The sequence below is a fragment of the Pseudonaja textilis genome, chromosome 2, assembly GCF_049901715.1.
Source record: "Pseudonaja textilis isolate UNSWEBS1 chromosome 2, rPseTex1.2, whole genome shotgun sequence".
Taxonomy (NCBI): domain Eukaryota; kingdom Metazoa; phylum Chordata; class Lepidosauria; order Squamata; family Elapidae; genus Pseudonaja; species Pseudonaja textilis.
The window spans coordinates 87812380-87832511 of NC_141991.1; the positions used below are offsets into that span (position 1 = coordinate 87812380).

The window sequence follows — 20132 nt, forward strand, 5'->3', positions numbered from 1 at the left end:
TCAGTCTCCCAAGTTCATTCCAACATACTATTATACTTGTTGACCTCTACTTGTTGACTGAAGCACAAGTGAATTTATGAAATGTCCACAGCCCAGAAGCTTTTCAGGCCTCTTCCCATTGAAAGTTGTGTGGTGAGAAAAAGAACTCCTTTGAAAGTTGTGTGGTGAGAAAAAGAACTCCTTTGCTTTCTCCCTGTTTCAGAATTGTTTCCTCTATGATCACACCCTGAGTGAAGCATGCCCCTACTCCTCAGATCAACAGAGTGTGGGAGAGAGCTTCCCTGCTTATTGCTTGGTAGATCATGCTGAAATCTGTGGCTACAAAAGGGCCCAGAAGCAAAAGCTACCTTCAGGTTATATGGTGGGCTTCTATGCCCAACCACGCTAAAAAGCTGTTGCTTACTGAACATACAAACAGGGAAGCCTTGTAAAAGCCTTATAATGAGCAATCTCTGTCAGGCTGCTTACCAGCTGGATGCAATTGCACAGCAAGCTGTGTGATCTCACAGTGGAGGCAATAGATGTTACTGTCTCCTTAGATGCATTGATTACTAAGAGAAGAATGACACAGTATTCCTTGCTACAATCACAAAACAGTGCTTCCCTGTGACAGCTGGCTCTTGGCAGAGCTGTTCGAAGCTGCCAAACAAGAACACAGTGGCCACAATTCAACAGCAGAATTAAAGGTGCATAAGCCTGTTGATTTAAGCTGCTGATACATGCAGAACTCCCAGCTGGACTGCAGCCTGTTTGGTTCAAGGTAGTAAAAGTCACATTTCTGTCTTTGCTTCTACAGAAACATGAGAATTGTAGTGTAGTTGCATTTGGAAAAGATAGTTCCTTCTCTGCTCCTAGTTTCAATATTTAAAAGGCTGTCTCAGTGCAGGAAAATCACAAAATCAACAAGAATTCCACAGTGTTGGCTCACCCTTTTTCCAGGAAAAAGGGTGGAGACGCTGCATTTCTTTTCCCAGATCAGCTGAGTTGAGCTAAAGAAAAAGCTGTCCAAGTCCAAGGCTTGCTTTGCTTTTAAAGTCTGCGTGAAGATGCAAAAACACAGATGTTCCATCGGGGCCAAAAAGAAGGGGGGATGGGTCTTGCAATTTCACTGGACTACAACTGTTAAAATAACAGAAAGTGGAAATGTGTACTCCAAACACTGAGGCCCCTCTCCTCATTACTTTCTGTGTTTGTCGTATCTCCAGATAATTGCCACACTGTTGTCTTTGTGCTGTAGTATTTTGATAAAGGATGCCTCATTAATTCACTTCAGAATAGAGCTGGAAGGAACTCTGGAGGTCTTCTAGTCAAGCCTCCCTGCTCAAGCTGGAGACCTGACAGACAATTTCAGACAAATGGTTGTCCAATCCTTCTTAAAAACTTCCAGTGTTGTAGCATTCACAACTTCCGAAGGCAAGCTGTTCCACTGGTTAATTGTCAAGTTTCTCCTTAATTCCAGGTTGCTTCTCTCCTTGATTAGTTTCCCTCTATAGTTTCTTGTCTTGCCTTCTGGTGTTTGGGGAAATAAGTTGACCCCCTTAGTTCCCCCTTCCCATTACCGTCCATGCTTTATTTCTTGTCTCACCTTCTGGTGCTTCGGAAAATAAGTTGACCCTCCCCTCTTCTTTGTGGCAGCCCCTCAAATACTGGAATACTGCTATCATGCCACCCTAGTTCTTCTTTTCTCTAATAATCTTCCTTTATTCCTCATGAAATCAACCAATGCCACAGAAGATAATATTAAATGCCATTCTTATCCACCCTTTGGTTCAATGTTTGTCCCTGCAATGAACTTTTTAAAACAATGAAAGTGGCATTTCTTCTTTTAGGTTTAAAATACTTCAGGGTGTCTGCTCATGGATAAGATGATATGGCTCCTTGAATGGGTTTCTGATCATGGTGTTAGAAACACAGTGTGCTGGATCTACCAATGCCATTCACAGGATGCTCCTTTAAAACCAATGGGGATTGTGTGGAAAGTCTGAGAGTCTGTGCAGGCGTCCCATGTTAACTAGCATCTGAAGGACATCACTGGAATTCATTTTACTTCAAAATGCTTTTATCTGGTTCTGCTCTAGTGTGATATTACATAGTAAAATCAGGGTGCTATGGAATACTATGCATAGGACAAATAAAATATCATTAATCTGCTAAGATGCTATGAAGCTAGAAATAGTTTTTCTAGAATATAGGCTGGGCATATGGATAGATATGCACACCCTATATTATCCCAAAGTAGATATTGCTTTGTTCTCTTTTTTTCCTTCTATACTTTTGTTCTGTCCAATTTGTCTGTTGTTTTTTTCAAAAGTCTGCTTTGTACCCTTTTTTCTTAGTATTTGTCATTTATGCACTTTTTAGAATATCTGATACAAGAAACCACTCCTGGTTTAATACATTTTGTTTGCACTTCCTTCCTATATATATATCATTTTCCATTATTTTTGAGTTGCAAAATATGTTATAAAAATTATGCTGAGAAGTATAATTATGTTCCTGATAACCTAGAGGTTCCCTAGGGATGAATTAGATAGGCTTGTGTCAAATTGTGACTGTTTAAGGCGACCGTGTAAACCTACAGGAGAGAGAAGAAGAATATCCAGTTCTCAAAGAGGAGAGACCTTGTCATTGCATTCAACCAGAGATAGCCCAGGCTGTTTTTGCAACCAAAAATGCAGAAACAAGCCACAGTGAATAGAGCAGCATAGGACAAATCTGCTGAATCAGCACACAAGGAAAGGCTGATCTCTTCCACCCCTACCCGGTTTCCAGGAACCTGTTAAGAAGCCCCTGAGGAAAAAAAAAACCCACCAATATCTTTTTTGTCTCCCCCTCCCTTGTCCCCTGTGCTTATCCTCCTCATTATCTTTAATACTATCAGGTCACATGAAACCTGCATCTTTCTCTGAAATTCACTCTTCACCTTAGACGTGCAGCTCAAGTTACACAAAGCCTCCATGGATAATTCATAAGTACGGAGAGCAACACTCAGGATATAATGTGCAAAGAACAGCATCTCCCCAATATTATTATTATTTTTTCCTGCATCCACGCCTGCTCTCACTGTATCTCCCCGGGTGCTGTTTGGTGACAACTAGCTGTGACTTCAGTAGGCAAGGCAGGAAGAGAACCTTGTCAGCATGCAAGATTCTGGGATTTAGAGTGGTTGCTTTTGCATGGCAAAAGTTCCCTGGAGCTACCCTAAGCAGTGGAATCCACTGACAGGACCAAGTGGCAAACCAGGGATTGTGTTGACAGGTGAGCGATGAGAGAGAAGAGTGATCAGAGGAGATTGTCAGTCTGCCTTGCATTTATAAACAATCCCTCCAGCACTTAGAGGTGTGTAAGGTGAAAATGCAGCAACAGTCAGAATAGCTTTATAAAATATCTTTGGCAACAGCATATTCCATAGCATTTACCAGTGAGATTTTTCACAACTATTGATCACTCCAATTAGCACCCTACGTATTAGTGATTCCTTGACAATCTAAGAGATGAGGAGACTGAAAAAGCCAATCATAGCTGGGACAGCCACCCCTTTCAGGCCCATTGGCTTCCTGCTACTGAATTAAACAGCAAAGGAAACATGAAAGGAAGGAAGGAAGATGAATACCTAGGCACACACCAAATCTGACTGTGGTAAAGGTTAGGAAGCAGCTTTTACTATCCTGGCGGAAACCCAAAAATCTTCTGGTCCAGATTTTGTAAAAGAGAGGAAGCCCTCCATAAATATTTAACCCATGTATTCCTCCCCATCCCTACCCCATTATTCTTGATCTTGATCTTGAGCAATTCAGCTTGGTCTAACCATTACACAAGGTGATCTAAAGTATCCTTTGGGTACTAATGCTCTGGTATTAGGTCAACATTCACTATAACTGTTCTTTGCTTTCCTTGGCAAAACATGCCAGGTTCTCCTTGAGTCTTGGTTAGATGTTTTGCAGTTTTTAATTTTAATTTTTCTTTTTTGCTAAAGCAAATAGTACACCTGCATTATCCTATCTAAATTGGTTCAAGCAGCAAGATCAAGATGAAAATGACAATCTGTAATTCTCCAGGAGAGGAAAATGCCAATGTGTCAGGTTTTTTTTTGTGTTAACATAATTTATACTAGCTAGCAGTCGAACAAGAAAAAACAATTCCATAAAAATGAACTAAAAGAGAAAGTCACTCATTTCCATATAAACTAAATGGAATATTTGCATCCTACAATTAGAATTATTTGGAATAATTAAATTTTTAATGTGAAAGAGGTAAATATATTCCATATTGAAACCATTTTATGTATTTATGATTTATTTTATTCAGTTGGTATAGCCACCCATCCTGCCAAGGAAATTGTTCATTAACTTTTTTTTGTTAATTCCCTTCAGGTGACGTCTGAGCAAGAATTTACATGTATAAATAGTTTCCAAGACTCCCAATGTTATGATTCATAATGTGGATGTAGTATTGAATATTTTAAGTATTCCACTAGGTTTACACACTCTGATAGCAATACTGCTGATGCTACTGTAAGCAACTGCTCTATAAACAAACTGATGTTTGGCATTACAGTGATTTATCAACAAATCCAAGAACATATGGAGAGATAAGGTACCCATGAAGAGCATTCACACAACTTTCATATATCTGGCTTCTCCAACCTGAATGGTCTCAACCTATACTGGAATCAGCCTATCAACCTTTTTTTTAACCAGTATGGCCAGTCATGATTGGGGAAGAGGAATCCATTCTATGGATAGCACAATCTTGGATAGCTGTGTCTCCAAAGAGAAAACCATGCAACTGTAGAGAAAATTAAGCAAGTGAGGTTCTCCACATTGACTTTAATGCAAAATAAAGGACCTTTCCTACTAGTTATTTTGTTTGTTCCTTCCTGGAGATGGTCCTGTGTATCACAAATCATTTTGAACACTGGGACCCTTTGCTTCATGTCTGTCATTCATGTTATTATTATTTATGGTTCCAGAAGGCACGCTATTTGTAGACACTTTTGTCTTCTATACAGATTTTAAATCTATTTGGGACGTTCCTACTTCTGCTGTGTGGTCAGTTCTCTGTGTTTCTTTTGTTTCTTAGAATGTGCAGGTTGCAAAGAGGAAATCAAGCAAGGTCAGTCCCTCCTGGCTTTAGAAAAACAGTGGCACGTCAGCTGCTTCAAGTGCCAAACCTGTGGAATCATCCTGACTGGAGAATACATTAGCAAGTGCGTGTTTCCACCTCTTCCCTATGCACATTTCAGCTGTATAAGCTAGATGGGTGGGGGATTCCTTCAAAGCTAAGCATCGGATGGTATTCTCAAAGAGTTTGGAGACTTTTTCACAACTTTGTATATTAGAAGCAAGCAGAGAGAAAGAAAGCAAAACAAATTTGTACTTTCTCTTTTACCGTACCTTTCTCAGCTAATGCACAGAAGAAGTAAGATGTGGATACCTTCCTAGACCAGAATCTATTAATTTAACATACAAATGGAATGTGTGCATTTTAGGGTACATAATGCATTACCTTCACTTCTGAAGGAAGCAAGAGCCACCTGTGCCTCCTTTTGCCTCGCTTGTATGGATTTACTGGACGGGTATATAGGCAACCTTCTGAGAACCCCTTATTCCATAAGGAGGAGGCTTTTTAATGCGGTTTTCTAATTTTTGTAAAATCAGTACTCTTTTCAGTTGCTCTGTAAGAATTCAAAAAATGTCTTCAATTTGAACTCTCTGGGCTGAAATTTTGAGTCTTCAGGTTACACATGAAGGTTCTAGGATGGTTGCAAGTACCTGAGTTTCTGGAATCATAAACTAGTCTATTTATCTATTTATTTGATTGTTTGCTAATCCAGTCAAGGATTATATAATCCAACCCCCATTAATTCAGGAATTAGTCCCGATTCATTTATTACCCCATCCAACCGTTCTATTTTCTACATCCTCAACAGCACTAGCACATGAATTAATTCTTTGTAAACATTTTTTTTATATAATCCTCATTTACAATAGTTTTGGTTAGATCATTCATCATAGTAACCTTTCTGACAATGATCTTGCTGTACGTACACCTTTCAATGGGTAATCAAATAATAATGCTGCCAAAAAATCATTCTCTCTGGAGACAGAATGTAGATCAAGTTTTATGCAGGTGTCATTCAACAGAGCACATAAATGCTGCAGAATAAAATGCTTATATCTGCACTATGGAGATGAAAGAGAATTAAATAAATGCTGTTGTAGAATCCTAGGGCCAAATAATATCTGAAGTTGTTTTAACAAAAACAGTGGTTTGTCTAGACTAAATAAAACAGAGGATTTCCTTTTATTGGGGGTAACAACATTATCTATAATTCATTAAAAGATAATTGTTTGTAAAACTGCCATTAGCAATGAAAGTCATTGGACAACTTCTGTTAAAACCCAATTTAAAAGCCGCATTTATGGTGCAATTAATGGTTTTATTATTCTGTCTCAATGATTAATCTGTGAGTACCTTTAGCCCTGGAGCAACTGTGAGCATATTCCACCGAAGGATCCCTTAAAGATGAATGGTTCTGCTCAGAGAGTGGGTGACTTTATGTGCCAGGTAACAGGCAGAAAACCAGTCCATGGTTGTTCTGACATTCTGCTATTTGAGCTTGGCTTTCCTGAAATAAATATGAACAATTGTGCAGAAAATATGAGACTAGTAGTCGTTGACCTTACAACAGTTCATTTAGGGACCATTTGAAGTTACAATGGCACTGAAAAAAGTGACTTATGACCTTTTTTCACACGTATGTTCGTTGCAGCATCTCCAAAGTCACGTGATCAAAATTCAGCTGCTTGGCAACTGACTCACTTGTTCAGTGTCCTGCTTGTGGGGGGTGTCATGCAACCTTCTGACAAGCAAAGTCAATTCCCTTAACAACCATGTTACTAATTTAACAACTTAACAAAATGCAGTAATTCTGTGCCAAGAAAAGTTATAACATGGGGCAAAATTCACCTAACAGTCTCACTTAACGACTGAAATGGGGGGGCTCAATTGTGGTTGTAAGTCCAGGACTACCTGTATGTGAAACAGCCCATCTCAATTGCATCTTGGTCATGCAACGTATCGTCTCTTCCTTTTGGCTCCTCTGAGCCTTCGCGCTGACTCCAGCTTGCATCCAAGGCTCGCCTGTCTCCCGGAATAAACAGAACCATCCTTCCGCCCTGTGACTTTTGTGCTGGTGGGTGTGCTGTCTTTTTGTGACATACACTTGCCCTTCCTGTGTTATTTCTGAATCAATCTCATCCAACTGAGCGAGCAGTTAGAAAGAATCCGTCAAAGGACTTCCCTCGTGGCCCCATTCCTGTATTCAGACTCAGGGATTTAAGGGCCTGCTGCTATCAGGCAATTGCAGATTGACCTGAAACAAAACCAGCAGATTAGGAGCAAAAACAGATTAGAAGGCGACCGACTGGTCTGGGAAAGTTTTCACAATGTCTTCGCTTTAGTATGAATGGTGGTCCGGCATCCAAGCGTGATGAACTCCATATAACATTTGTGCTTAGGGTGGGAGGAATGGCCAAGCTTCATTGTTTCTTCCCTCTTTGAAATCTCACAGCCTGCTCTCTTCCCACAGGGATGGTGTTCCATACTGTGAATCGGACTATCATGCCCAATTCGGTATTAAGTGCGAGACCTGCAACCGGTATATTAGTGGCAGAGTGCTAGAGGTGAGTCCAATGCAAAGAGATGTCTTTATTAGAACACAGAACATAGAATAACAGAGTTGGAAGTGACCTTAGAGGTCATCTAGTCCAACCCCCTGCTCGAGCAGGAGAGCCTATTCCAAATATTAGCCTCTACCTAGGCTTGAACTCACCATCTCCTGATTGTGAGGCCAGAGCTCCACCTCTAGGCCGCTGCACTGACCTTACGACAGGAGTTATGTAAACAGGAAAGAGCCAAGCAGTGGTCTCTAGTCAAAAGAGATCATGCTCTTTTCCCCTAACTGAACCAATCTGAAATAATGTCATGCATAGCATGCTTCTTTACATAGCTTGGATAACTATGGGTTGAGCTCACAAGCTGCTATTTGCCTCAAAGTGTTAGGATTTTTCCTCCTCCTGGTATTTTTATTAGAGGTTTGGATAAAGGACTAGCTCCGGATAAATTGAAGAATCTGCATCTCAAGAGGAAAATAAGCTATGGGACAAATATATGGGGAAACATAATGGATGCTAAATATTGCTGGATTTATTGTTGGTGCACCAAAATCGAGCATGGCTGTGTCAGCACTATAGAAGAAGAGAACATTCATGCTTATTGGAATCTTATTGCTTTTGTTAAATCTTACCTACCTGCATTTGGGTTTTTTTTTTTCTTTTGCTTCATTTCAAGCCCTCACGTGTCAAAGAAAAATCTTTTAAAATCCTATGAGGACAGATCATTTGCTAAATAATGAAGAAGGTTGACACTAGTTCCATTCCATTCAGAACATCTGCCAGTAAATCTGTCTCCTCATTTTGCAGAAGGAACTTCCATATTTAATTATGCATAATTGTGAATAATATGTCCTTCTCTCTGTTCTGAATGTCCCAGTATTAAAATTATTTCGTTGACCCTTGCTGCAAGTATAAAGTGGGAAGAAAAAAAATTTCCCATTCTTTCTTCACTCGGTGCACCTACCCTATAAATCTCAGTCCTACTGCCATTACAGCAATCCTCCAGTTATGACAGCAATTGTGATGGAGATTGCCACTGCTAAGTGATTCGATCATAAAGTGTGATGTCACACGATCACCTCACACAGTGACCCCAATCACAAGAGTTGTAGTCTCATCACGATCTCCGGACCATGCCGATTGTTAAGCAAAAATGGCTAGGAGTCTTCAAGGCAAGGAGTGCAGGCGGTTGAGGATGCCACAGACGGGCTCTAGGGAATGCAGATGGGAACTGGGAGAAATGGGCAGACAGGTGATGTCAGTGGTAGATGACATCACTCCAAGGATGGGCTGGCAAGGCTATGGGCAGGTGCTGGGGAATCCCGTCAGCCTGGTATGTGTTGTGCGTGGGCAGTGGAGCTGCTGCTGCTGCATGTGGGCACCTGATATGGAATGTAAGAGAATGCTGTGGAGTGCAGGCAGCCAATGGTGACTACAGAGTAGGAGGTCCTAGGGATCGCTAGTAGGTTTTTTTTTGAGAATCCTCAACTTGCAACCTTCCCTATGGTCTGACTTGACTTTGCAGCAAGGATCAAAGTCTTGAGAAACTATCAGGGAGTTGCAAATTGCAACGACATGACTGTGGCTCCCGAAACATAATAAATGTGAAACAGGTACCCAAGTACCTAGAGTATAGTCACATGGCCATGACGACACTGCAATAGCCATAACTTTGCAGACCAATTATAAGTCTTCCACATTCAGTACCTTCGTAAGTTGACTGTCATAACTGTCATTGAATCAGTAATTGCAAGTTGAGGATTACCCATATTAGCCAGCCACCCCTCCTCCTATTTAAATAAAAAAAAAAACCTCCTCCTCCTATTTTAAAAAAAACAATATCAAGATTTTGTAACTTCCTGTAATGGGAGAATTCATACAGTCCGAAGACTTCTTCAGTTATGCAGCTGTGAACAGGTACATCATTACGGTATTCTTTTTGTATCTCCCCGCTTTAAGTATTTTGGCAAAGTATTTTTTTTTCCTCTGGCTGCAGTAAGTGTCAGTGACACCTTTTTATTCAGATGCTCCCTCAATCCATTTACCTGGAAGAATGTCTTGTAGCTAAATTCCACCCTGCTCCTCCCTGTGGTTTTGGCAACAAATTCAGTACACCTGCTATCTGTTTCATATAAGTCACCTGAACTAAGGAACCATAACGGTAGAAGGCGTTGACTGCAAAAGGGCACTTTGAACCAGTCAATGGAATTTATAGAATGAGGTAATAAGTGTACATTCTTCCTGGGCCTAATTCATCCTTGCTCAGATGAGTAAAAAGGAAGGCTCAGCTAAAAACTGAAAGTCATCTGGAGGGCCCAAAATTGCAGAAGTTTGATCTAACTCTAAAATAGAGTAAAGCAAAAGGGTGGCTTACCACTTAATGAATGAAACTAATAAAAAAAATCAAAATCAGATCTGGCAAAATTGCAGCGTGTATACCAACATAATATATTAGGAATGAAATAAGTGAACCAGGCATACTTTAATGTAATGAGATAATTAAATAAAAGTCATTAATTACAAAGAAGGGAAAATGTTACCATTTGTACCAGGAGAGATTCCAACGTATATTAATTTAAATAGAACTTCCAAATAATCCATTCTCTTCTCTCCACCATCATTGCTTCCCTAATAATAAACTGCAACAGAAGTTTAAATGAATTAAAATGTTGTTTTCAGTATTAATTATACAAAATCACTTGTCATTGCTGCATATCTTTTTCAACAGTTCCTGTTGTAATTTATTTTCCTACTAACACATGCAGCTAAAATTAATTTCTGCAGTCGTTAACATGGAGCTCTGATTCAGAGGCAGAACTGGTTTTCAGTACTATATATCTAATTCCTAGAATAATAAAAAGTCCTCTGAGCACGAACTAATAATTGAGTTTAGCAAAAGGTTTCACTGCAGCCAATCTAAGTTTATTTATTAGTAAAGGAACAGGCAAAGGACTAGTATCTCAGGTTGGCTTGGGGCCTGGCAGTGCTCTGTTCAAATATTTAAAATTGAGAAGAAGTCCTGACACTGAGCAAGAAATGATCATTTCCTTGTTCGAGGTGCTTACCCATTTTGTGCCATTTTCCCCTCCTCTGATTCTGAATTAACTATTTACTTTGGATTTAACTAACACTCATCCAGAGGTAAATTGGTGTGAACTTGCCAAGCATCTTGCCATCTAATTTAGCACATACACCAAAAAAAAGTTCTGGAAACCCATTGCATGGGGGTGGGGTGGGGGGGGGAAGCCAGGTGTTTAGGCTTAAATGTTGCTTGTTGGCAGTAATTTGATCATGCTTTCATTTTCCACCTTTCTGTCCAAGACAGTCAAACCAAAATAATTTGGAGTAGGTTTTAAAAATAATTCTGCCAAGTGATTGCATTCAGAAAGGTGCTACTGCTCTTGAGTTGCATTAAGACTTCCAACTTCCTGAAAATTGCATCAGCTTAAGACAGAAATGTGCTGAAAGGTTTTTCTGGAACAGAAAGTAGATAAAAGGACAACTGGATAGCACTTTTAATTCAAAAGGATTTTCACTCCATGATGGGTAACACTCCATGGTGGATTTTCACTGCATGCAGTTGTTTCACAGGAATGGGAAAAGCTAATGAAATTGTCTTTAAGATAAATCTTGGAAAGAAATTGTTACACATGGATTGTCTTTTCTATACATTACTGAGTACCAGGTTTAAGTCATTGACAGATCTTTGATGAACTATATGCTGGCCTTTGAAATTCCAAGACCTTGATCAAATAAAACTACAAAAATCATCATGATAGGAGTAACTGCAGATAGGTCTGCAGGTAGCCTGCAACTTGGGTATGAAATCAGGAGTTAAGTTTGATATGCTAGACAGGAAAATCTACAAAGGCCATGGAGCAAGATAAGACCTATCTCTGGAGACATTCATGACTGAATTATTTTACAGTCTCTTCCAGAAGTCTCACAGACTACAAGCTCAACCTCTTGGGATTTTTCTTGATTGTGCTAGTGGAAGCATTTAATCTCTAAGCCAACTAATCATGATTATAAATCAAACTGGATGGCAAGATACTATAGAATTTGATACCTACTGAGTGCCAAGACTCCTGATTTCCCTCAAGATAGGCAGCTGCTATTTTCCCTTCTCAATGAAATAGGGTATGAAAGCCTTCTATTTCAGCCATAATCAGCCTTCATGTGTTTAAGCCTCTGGCTGTCCCAGATGGCTTTAAGCTGTGTAGCCAGCATAGAAGATTAATGAATCTTAAAGGATGACACACCCCTCCCACTTTGAATTATAATTAGCAGTCTGTCTTCACTGTTGGCAACATCAGACTCATACAATGGCCTGTAATTTCCATCAGTGTAAAATAAACAAGATTGCTTGTGGTTTGTTCTAGTGGGCAGTTGCATCCCCTTCATGATCAAACTACCTACCATGATGGACCTTTAGGGGGTGATTAAAACCAAACCAAAATGTAACCACTTATGATACTTTGCCAGGTAGCTGAGTGGTTAAGCTGCCAACGTAACTGCTCAGAGTCGCCAGCAGTTGGGCAGCACATAAATTTAATAAATGAGTGGGTTGCACAGATGTTTAGTCTATATTTGGCATCTTGGTCCACCTATCAAATCCTTCTGAAGGATAAGATTTTGTTGTTTAATAATGTTAAAAGAACTGCTGCACGATATAAACTTTTGCAAGAAAAGCTGCCCTTTGCAATTGACTAATGGCGATTTTCTCAATGCCGAGGTTGTTCAGAATCAGATAGTGCTTCAGATGTTTATTATTGGTTACAGTATTGCTGAATTACAAGCTCACAAAAGGTAAACTGAATGCTATGTGTAAAATAGCTGTATTATGAAGTTTATTTGGTCTCTCATGGAAGACTTTAACTGGCTGCAATTGTATAAAATGAAAAACATTCAGTATTGATTCTGTGCATGTTCATCTAAAGATAGACACTGATTCGATGGATTTACATTTTAATACTATATACTGCTGCCTGTTACACTCATATATTCTACACTCATATATTCTAGCTACATCATCAGCATTGTCTACCAATCAAAAGGCAGAAATATTTTCTGATCTCATAATATATAAAGCTGGATTGCCGACATATTTAGTTGCAGGACCTCCTTTTGAAAAGGCCATGTTGGTGCATTGGGTGAACTAGCCATTTGTATTGGCTTACATCATTTGCTTTTGAAAATATTCATTCACACAATGTGTGTCTCACTACAGCTATTCCATGGTGAGGAAAACACATTTTGTATCTGAGACAAAAAATAGTTTAAATAAAAAGACCTATGTCTCTCTTAACGCTCAAGACTTATAAATTGGAAAGACTAAAAACTAAAAGGAACTATATTTCCTGGTAAATTACAGTATATGCATCCACTATACTTATAACAATGTAAAGCCATCGTTACAGCAAGGCCAACTGTAGCCTATATTTTTGTGGCTAAATAGAGATTCTTTTCAGAGATGGAAATAGATCTGCCAGGCATCTATTTTTATCTTTATTGAGATATTGATGGTAGCAATGAGGGTTCTTCCACGATTTAATTCAGATTGAGCCACATCTGTTCTTCAGTGTTAGGGTTCCTATGATCAGAAAAGAAAGTGGCAAATGGAGCACTTAGTCTTCTGCCTTCAAGGAGAAGTGCAACAATGCTTTGTCATACTAAACAATGGCAAAGAGGAAACATATAAATGTGGATGCTATTGCACTGGTAAAGTGAGGACTTCTGTTTTCATAGGAAGACTAGAAACTTGATACTTGAGCCATTGAATTATTACCTATATCCAGTAGCTCATAGAATCAGGCTGTAATTCCCATAGGACATGTTCATTTTTTTTTCTGTGGATACCTCCTGGCCAGCTTCTTTGAGATAACTGTGTTCAACAGCAACAATCTATGAGATTAGATTATATGGAGACCATATTAGCATAGCAATGGCCAAATCTAGCAGTGGCTCAGCTAGTAAAATCTCATACATCTCAGTGGAGTTTTGGAAGACGCATGAATTAGAAAGAAACATGTCTCGCTGAAGACATGGAAATATTTATGAAGAGGGGGAGAGAGAGGGGTTGGTTGCTTTCAGCTGCAAGTGTTTCAATGATTCATTCACTCCATTTGCATGATCACCATTGATTTCTAAATTTCCGCCCTTTCAAACTATAAAACTGTGAGGCAGAGACATCAGATAATCCAGCTGCCTGAAATGCTTTGCTTGATTGGTTTTTGAACAGCTCAGCCTTTCTTTCTTTCTTTTTTTTAATAAGTTGAATGAATCTTACATTATGGACAAATTGACTGTAGAGAATGCCTAGAATTAAAAAAAAAATAGGCCAGCATTTCTGGACAATGGGAAATGCAGGAAGAGGTTTTTGTCTGATCCATAAAAAGTTGTTTGCTTTGGGCATAAGTGGGGATAAGGCAGGACTGGTGTTACCTGCAGAAAGACAAAGAAATCTATCACAGCATAGCAGTAATCAGAAAAAATAATAACCACAAAGTATAGGTACTTTGTGATTATAAATCATATCTCAGTCTTCAGAAATGTATTGCCAAAATTCATTCTCCAAATTATCCAGGTAAGACTGGCAAAAATTCATTCTCTGTTATTAGTTTAAACAATGAAGCCTGCTGGACAATTTGTTTGACACAATGAAGGGGAACTCCTGATGATAAAGTCACTTGTGGTTGCTACCACCCCCGTCTTCTCAAAAGCATAGTGAAATAAATGCCGTGTCACATTATTTCATGCAGGGTTTCTCCACCACTATTCCAGTTCATTGCCCCACACATTCAAAAGGAGTGGAAGCTATGAATGAGAATATGTATTTTAGAAGGAATTAGAAAGATATCTGTCTTCACAATACTCAAGTGTCCCTTTTCATTTGTGGAAAGATTGGGATTAGAATTGGATGAGTTCATTGTTTTTGTTCTGTATCCACATCTGTCTAAGTTTGCATTCCAAAGCTGGTTTCCCAGTAGCCTTGCTTCTCCTTCTTTTTCAGTGCAGTTCTTGATGTTGGGGATATGTCTGGAAGATTAAAATACATTTGAGTACCTGATTGCTAATTAACAGTTTATATCTCTTTTTAGCCATTATTGATTTTTTTGTTTTTGACATCTTTGTTGGCTTAGAGTATTCTAGAAGAATCACACTGTTTGAGGTGGACAGTCCTATAAGTGCTTTTAATTCATTAATTAAATTGGACTCCTACATAGATCTTGTTACTGAACTTCCCTCCAGACAGCACTTTCCCAGAGAATTGTCAGTCAGGATGAGAAAAAAGTAATTTCTTTAATAATTTACATTACAGTGGCTATTTCCCCACCCCACTCCAGCAACTGGATCACTCTTTATTTGCTAATATTGCTCATTTAGAACAGCAACTATCAGCGTAAGAACTGTCCAAGTCCCTGAACTTATGGATATTGCAATATGTCATGCATCCAAACTACTAGCATCAAGTATATGTAAGAAATTTGCTCATTCAAATACAATTTGCTGTTTAGTTCATAATCATATTCTGTCAATGCACACCTTTTATTTTATGAGTAAAACTGAATAACTGATTTCTCAGCTTGTACATGAGGAAAGCTGGGGCCTTACTTGAATGATCACTAATTTGAACTAGCAGTAAAGTAGTAAATGCTTGCATAAAACAAAATGGCAAGAGAACAAAGCAGCATCAGTAAGAACTGTCTGGGTTAATGAGATTCATGGCTGAATGGCAATAACCACAATCTTTTTCAAATTGCAAAATTGGGGATAACCTTTTGATGGGAAGCATTTATTACCTTTCAGAAAAATCCCAGGGGGTGGAATCCCAATGACTTTGATATTATTGGCATATGGTCATAAGAGAGATCAGGAAAGAGATTGCTGTTCCTGTCCATGGAGATTCTCAGTCATCCTGCCCATGGTTGTCCCAAAGGTGCTTTTTTCCCCCCCAAAAGGCAACTGGACTTTCTTGTTTTTCTTCGAAGACAATTCACTTCCCACCAAAGAAGTTCTTCAGGTCTGAGCTCTGAGCTGAAGAAGCTTCTTGGATGAGAAGTGAAATATCTTCAAAGAAAAACAAGAAAGTCCAGTTGCCTTTAAAAAAAAAAAAAAAGAATTTCGGGGACAGATTGCTATACCGTAGAGACAAATCTAGATGTGAGTCACTGGCCTGAAACAGAAGGCTAGTTTTCATAGGTTGATAACCAAATTATTATTACAAGACAGCAAACTTTGATTCATGCTTTTGGCTAGCAATATTATGACTGAACTGACAAGAATAGTGAGCTATTGCTGACAATCTAAGAATTCTGCAGATGTGAAACTCAACCCTTTCTTGAAACAATTATTCAAGTCGATTCTGGCCTTAACTTAAAAGTTCAGTCTCTAATTAAAGGCCATGACTGTCTTTTTCTTCCTGGTGCTCTTTAATAATCTGTTATTCTTTCATTATCATCATCATCAATGCAACTATCACCACCATTATTATTCTCCTGTAAAAGCCCCTCTAGGATTAGTTCTTTGCATGTAGTAATGGTGAGGGCAACAAGTTAAACCAGTGGCTGCAACTGAGCTCTGGTGCTCAGAAAGCATGTCTGTAATTGAAATCCAAAATTCCTTTTGAAAGGAAACAAGATACCAATTAAACCTATTATCTTTGTTAAAGAGCAGGGAGAACACCCTTGATGCATTGCAAGTGGGCGAAATAATAGGCTGTTATTTCTAATCTTGGAGTATCAGAGTCACTGAAGGCAGCAGAAAAAGTTGCCTTCTTGCAGGAATGTCTCAAGAGGCAAATAGGACTGGACACTTAATGAGAATACTTCCTTTGTATTCTTAACTCAATGGCAGATCTTTCCACTACCCTGAAACAATGACAGTTTACTTAGTGACAGCTTGTAAACAGGCCTGTCAAACTATTCCAGGGATAGCTTACATTTTCAATATCTCTCTGGACTTGATCATGCTGTTATTCTGGCCAGTTCTAGCAAAGTCATTAGGTAGAAATAAGTGGAAAACTGGTAGAAAATAATGGTTCCTTTAATCAAAGTGACAGCATTGGGTACTTGGCCTCTCCCTACAACAGTGTTGATACCAGGGTGACTCCAGTAAGCTGTCACTCATTGTAATCCTTGGGTGGCTCCACTGATTTCAAAGCCATCTGCACTGATAAAAGCTTGAAATACAACTTTAGGGTTTCCATGACTATTCTGATGCAGTGTGACATGGCTGTAAAAGAAAAAGAAATGTACTTGAGTATACTTTCCAAATGATGGGAAGCAATAGTTCCACTTAATTCTGCTTCAGATAGGCCCATCTTGAATACTGTGTCTAGTTTTGAGCAGTGTGCTTTAAAAAATTAGAAAATTTTCTGAAAAAGCAAAAAAAAAGGACTAGAAGCTAAATCCTATGAAAGGAAGTTGAAAAAAACTGATTGTTTTTAGCACTGAGAAAAAAACAATTGAAGAGGAATGAAGTAGGTCTCTTGAAAGGATAATGCATAGAAGGAAGTCAAAACCCATTCTTCCTTTTTCCAGAGTGAAGGACACAGAATTATGAATTTAATTTACAGTACATTCCAACTGAATGTTAATTCATCTGGATATTTCCAGCAGGAACAGGAGTTTCACAGTGGATCTGTCTCAAATTGAAATGGCTCATTAAAATGTTATGATCATCAGCAATATTTGGTAATAGCTGAGAAAAGTTTTTTATTAATTAAAATATTTTTTCAAACAACATAAAAATATAATGACAAAAACAATCCTTCCTAGGAAAGAATTATGCAGATAAGGGAATATCAAAATAATATAACTCAAAATCCCTCTATTTTCCAATGTTACAATCCCAATGCTATGGCAATGTTTTCTTTTTGCAGAAAATGTTCTATTGTGTTCTGTTATGATGATTGCAGGCTTCAGGTAATCTTAAAAATCATATTACAAAATGAAACAGGCAACAAATCTATTGAAAGGGAATCAGGGGGAAATAAGAAAGTGAAATATTTATGAATGCATATAGCTGATGTTGTTCCAGAAGCATAATAAAATGTAACATTAAGTCTTGCACAGAACAATACACTTAGATTACTACAGGATTCTAATCTCAAATTGCTTTAGTATCTCTGAATTTTCCTGCAACAAAGCACATAGTGGGAATCTGGATGAAATTATAAGAGAAGATGGTAGAAAATTGGAAGCCTAAAAATTAAAAGCGAATTTCAGGGGTATCATGTTATATAGTTACTTCAGTGTTTATACTTTAGAACAAATCAAGCCAATAAACCCAATGGATCCATTAAAATATTTTTAAAATGTTTCAAAATGAAAGATATAGAAAATGCAAAATATTAGTGTTATAATTTACAGGAAATTCAAAACCATATGGCATAGTCTATTGTTGAGAAGATAAATTTAGCACAATAATGCAACCACTGAAATCATTTAAACTTTCTCAAAAATAAGAGGAGGCATGTAAATAATTAGGTAGTAACATATAATTATAAGTGGTACATCTCCTTGATTTGAAACCATATTTATGGCAAGATTACCATGATGTTTTATGAAAAACTAATAGCAAACTTTAATGTATGGTTGGAATATAAAGTCATAAGACTTTTAGGCAAAAATCTATATTAAATTTATCCAATCAATCATGTGCAATGGAAAATATGACATAAATTACAGTATTATTGCCAAATTTTTATTCATCTAAATCAAAGAAACATCACTTTTCTTAGACAGTCATGTGCTTGGCTAGAACACTGGCATGTGGATATCTTGTTCAACAACTCTTTGTTCTTACTTATTTCTGTAGGCAGGAGGGAAGCACTACCATCCCACTTGTGCCAGATGTGTACGATGTCACCAGATGTTCACAGAAGGGGAAGAAATGTACCTCACAGGTAGGAACATCTATTGGAGGCAAAAGATCTCATCAAGAATTAAAAAGGCTGCCTCTAATCCATAAGGGGCAAATTTAATACTCGTCCTTGCAACCTAAACATGATATGAACATTTTTTAAGAGCCATGCTAGGCCTCACTGAAGAACATTCAGTTTTTCATTGTGATAGACTCAGGTTTTATTTGAGAGAAATTAATTAATCTTCTCTAAACATTACATGACACTGGAATTTCTATTATCAATCCCATTTCAAGGAGAACATTCTGAAATCTTCAAACAGAAGGCATTTGACTGAATTTAAGACAATATTTTACTTTTCTGATTGCACAAGCTTAGTGTATTCGCATGTTCATGAAATAACTAGTTGCAATAAAAAATGAGTGACTAGATCTTAATATAAGGTTAGGATGCTCTCCTCCTCGTTCATCTATTTTCAGCTAAGAGAGGGAGTCTCATAGACAGTTGTTCGGTGTTTGACATTGTGAGTCACTAATTACCCTTTGTATATCAACATTAATTGTTGGGCTGGGTTTTTATCCCCCACCCTCACACTCCAGGAACTGTTGCCCTAGTTGCTGGCAGGTTTCTGTGTGGGATGGCAATTAACAATTGGTTTGTTTTAGAGGAGTGGAGGCATTATTAATGCCTCCTTGGCTGATCAACTAGTAGGAAGCCTTCCACAGTGATGGGCATGAATTTTCCAAACTATTGCACTTTTCCCCAATACTGTTTATGAGAGCAGTACTGCATGATCTTCAAGGACATCTAAAATTGAGGGTCCTGGGAGAAGATGGAAAGCGGTGGGGATGGTGGAGAAGCTAGAGATGTATTCTTCTCCTTATGAGACTGGGGTGATTCCATGGATAATAAAAGATAAACAAACTGCTTGCAAAAACATCTCCCCATTTTGCTCCCTAGCCATCTAAATGGAACTTTACAGCAAATGTCAGGTATGGTGATCTTATATTGTTGTAATTTAAGTCAGTTAAATTTAGAAACCTCCATGTTCAAAGAAGCCATATTCATTCAGTCTTCTATCCTAGAACAAACAAAAAGAGCAAAGGTAATCAGAGTAACCTTGGAACACATGTACTGTCTAAAAGAAATAAAATCATAGCAACAGAAGCAACAGGAAGGGACTAAGATGGAAGGTTTCTAATAAAGAATCATTAGTTCACTTGAGAACTGGGTCTAATGTTGAATGGATATCATTTTTGGGTTCTTCTACTGATGTTACTTTCCAAGCCAGTATTTGCCATCCTCAAATGCTCACTACTTCCCATGAGATGGCCAGTGGCCAGTGGTAGAAAAATAAGTTCTTGTAGAATTCCCTCCATCTTCCTCCAATGTTCCTTGTTGCCTCCTTGTGTTTGCCTTCCCAAACAACAATCTGGTCTTTAAAAAACACAGTGAAAGGATGCCAAGGTGGCTTGATCTTAGCAGGGAGAAAGAGAACTGGGGAAACAGGAGGTAAAAGTTTTAAAACGTTACTACCTTTGGAAAACCACCTGCTGGACAGCTTCAGGATTTACATTTTTCTCCCA

The 20132-nt window shown here is 38.4% G+C and overlaps 1 protein-coding gene across 8 annotated transcripts in view; it reads left to right on the forward strand.

Moving 5' to 3' along the window:
* The window catches only part of ABLIM3 (actin binding LIM protein family member 3), a 179881-nt gene that overhangs the window by 117211 nt on the left and 42538 nt on the right, over nucleotides 1–20132 (forward strand). For all 8 annotated transcript variants that reach the window (XM_087924530.1, XM_087924523.1, XM_087924525.1 and 5 more), the window contains exons 5-7: nucleotides 5083–5209; nucleotides 7595–7688; nucleotides 18501–18588. In XM_087924530.1, the coding sequence (XP_087780656.1) occupies nucleotides 5083–5209; nucleotides 7595–7688; nucleotides 18501–18588 (309 nt within the window). The remainder of the gene's footprint in view (nucleotides 1–5082; nucleotides 5210–7594; nucleotides 7689–18500; nucleotides 18589–20132) is intronic.